Source organism: Otolemur garnettii, unplaced genomic scaffold (assembly GCF_000181295.1).
Source record: "Otolemur garnettii isolate 467f Iridium unplaced genomic scaffold, OtoGar3 scaffold00248, whole genome shotgun sequence".
Lineage (NCBI taxonomy): Eukaryota > Metazoa > Chordata > Mammalia > Primates > Galagidae > Otolemur > Otolemur garnettii.
The window spans coordinates 1,158,058-1,161,198 of NW_003852643.1; the positions used below are offsets into that span (position 1 = coordinate 1,158,058).

The 3,141-nt window shown below is 41.4% G+C and overlaps 1 protein-coding gene across 1 annotated transcript in view; it reads left to right on the top strand.

Annotated features, from left to right (window-relative positions):
• Positions 1-817: 817 nt before the first annotated feature.
• The window catches only part of NXF3 (nuclear RNA export factor 3), a 17,418-nt gene continuing 15,094 nt past the window's right edge, over positions 818-3,141 (top strand). The window contains exons 1-2 of the mRNA XM_023508445.1: positions 818-936; positions 2,410-2,559. Coding sequence (XP_023364213.1) covers positions 818-936; positions 2,410-2,559 — 269 coding nt within the window. The remainder of the gene's footprint in view (positions 937-2,409; positions 2,560-3,141) is intronic.

Consider the following 3,141-nt stretch of genomic DNA (forward strand, 5'->3'; position numbering starts at 1 on the left):
TTTTTTTTTTTTTTTCAGTTTTTGGCTGGGGATGGGTTTCAACCCCCCACCTCCAGCATATGGGGCTGGCACCCTACTCCTTTGAGCCACAGGCACCGCCCAATTTTTTTTTTTTTAAACAGAGTCTCACTATGTCACCCTCAGTAGAGTGCCATGGCCCATGGCAGTCATAGCTCATAACAACTGCAAACTCTTGGGCTTAAGTGATTCTCTTGCCTCAGCCTCCCTAGTAGCTGGGACTACAGGTGCCTGCCACAACAACTGGCTGTTTTTGTTGTTGTTGTTGTTGTTGTTGCAGTTGTCATTGTTGTTTAGCTTGCCTAGGCTACATTCAATACCTCCACCCTCGGTGTATGTGGCCGGTGCGGTTAACCACTGTGCTATGGGCCCTGAGCCTAACTTTTTTTTTTTTGACAGGGTCTTAAACTGTGGCCCTGGATAGAGTGCCATGGTATTATACCTCACAGCAACCTCCAACTCTTGGGCTCAAGGAATCCTCTTGCCTCAGTTTTTCTATTTTTAGTAGAGAGAGGGTCATACTTTTTGCTCAGGCTGGTCTTGAACTTGTAAGCTCAAGCTATCCACCTGCCTCGGCCTCCCAGAGTGCTGGATTACAGATGTGAGCCACCAGGCCTGGCCAGAAGATTCACTTTTGAATTAAAAATGGTGTTTTGGGTTATGGGTTATACCAATTATTGTTTATTATGGGTCATGTGTTATGCTGATTATTATTTTAAGGTAAGGGTTAATGCTGTTTAAGATGGGGTTAACACGTTTTTTGCTTTGAACTTTAATGTATAAAACTGTGGTTTGGGAAATGGAAGGACAGGACAGTTTTGGAGAGGCTACTCTCACTGTTCTCCAGAATTATCGACCTTCTGAAAATAAAACTTGTTGGACATATTCCTTGTCTCTGCATTTAGCTGACAGTAACAGGTACTGGACTCTCTTTTTCCAGTAACAGGTTTTTTAAAAAGAAATCTTCACTTATGCTCAGATTACAAAGATATTGTACAATTTTATTCTGGTAGTTTTGTAATTTTTGCTTTTACATTAAGGCCTTTTGAATTAATTTTATGTAAATATGAAGTAGCAGACAAAGTAATTTATTCTTATGGCTATCCAGTTGTTTAGCATCAATTGCTGAGAATTAATTGAATGTGTATGTTATTTATTTATTTATTTGAGACAGAGTCTCACTATGTCGCCCTCCATAGGGTGCTGTGGCATCACAGTTCACAGCAACCTCAAACTCATGGGCTTATGAGATTCTCTTGCCTCAGACTCTCAAGTAGCTGGGACTACAGGCACCTACCACAATGCCTAGCTATTTTTTGTTGCAGTTGTCATTGTTATTTAGCCCGCCTGGGCTGGGCTGGAACCTGCCAGCCTGGGTGTATGTGGCTGGCACTGTAACCATTATGCTACAGGCACCAAGCCCCTCCAGTGTTTCTTGACCTCAAATGTCCTTTAATTCAAAATATTCTATATACCAAGCAGTTATATTTTGAGGTAAAATTTTCTTTTTTTTTTTTTTTAGAGACAGAGTCTCATTTTGTCACTCTCTGTAGAGTGCTGTGGCATCCATCATAGGTCACAGGAGCCTCTAGCTCTTGGGTTTAGGTGATTCTCTTGCCTCAGCCTCTGGAGTAGCTAGGACTACAGGCGCCTGCGACAATGCCTGGCTATTTTTTTTGTTGCAGTTTGGAAGGGGCTAGGTTTGAACCCACCACCCTCAGTATATGGGGCCTGCGCCCTACTCACTGTGCCACAGGTGCTGCCCTTGAAGTAAAATTTTCTAAGCTCCTTCAAATGCATGATAATGAGGATACTGTAACCTAAAATGGCATGCTGACACCAAAAACTCCAAATGATGGCAGCTGACATTAGTGCTGATGTCCTAAATTTTGGTCACATTCTCCCTAGATTAGAACATGACCAAAATGGGAGAATTGTCAAATAAAAATTCTAGGAGGCCATTGTTTGGATAGGAGGTATTAGTCAGGGCTGAGAACTGAGTTTAGAGCTGATATTAAACTAACTAGATATAAGAGGAAAGAAATACCTTATGATTTGATTAATCTCTTGGAAAATCCAGTGTGGGAATCCTTTACCTTGCAGTTTCATGTGTCAGGAAAACTACTGCCCAACCAGGTTTATCTCCCCCCTACCCAAGAGGAAACCAATACCCAGAGACAGCAGGGTTTACAGCAGAGAAAGAGTTTATTCCACGTGGCACTAAGCAGGGAGACAAAAGGAATTTCTCAAATCCACCTTCCCAAGAATTGGGGAGACTAGGTTTTTAAGGATAGTTTGACAGGTAGGGTATTAAGTGATTAGATTTGTTAATTGGCTAATTTTGGGTCAAAATTATAGGGGTCTGGAAGTAATATTCTTGTTTTGTGTTAGCTCCTGGGGTCAGGATTCCAGTCAAGTCGATCTTTTGGAATGGGCTGCTGGTCCTGGCAGGTCCGCCAATCCACTGGAATGTGGGGCCTGGAAGATACCTCAAAAACTACCACCAGGTTCAGAACACATGATGCTATCTATGGAGAAAAGGTAAGAATCTTGACAACTACCAACAGGGCCATCTACAGTAGCAGTTATAGAGAGACAAACAAGGGGATAGTAACTATTATCAAGCAAATGAGGGGACAGTGGCTAGTTATTATCATTATTTTTAGCTAAGCCTGTTCCTTCACAGTTTTGGAGCCCTTACTCCAAAACTTTACAGAGTTCTGGAGCCCTTCCCTTGCACCCCTCCATCAATTTGTGGAGCAGTTTCAAAACTATTAAGAAAATAAAAGAATATGTTATATATCCACAAATATTTTATGGTATGTACATATATTATCTAAAAAGATACACATCTGGAAAACAACTATGAATCTAGTTGCATTGGGTAATTACACTGAATTTCTTAGATACCTGCAAGTCATGGTGAGGTAATCTTAATAGATGACATATATAGGATGACTTCATTTTCTAAATATACATTTTTAGTGTTTAATATTTTATAATTAGGCAAATTTATTGAGAAATACTTGAACAAGGCGGCGCCTGTGGCTCAAGGAGTAGGGCTCTGGCCCCATGTACCAGGGGTGGCGGGTTCGAGCCCAGCCCCGACCAAAACTGCAAAAA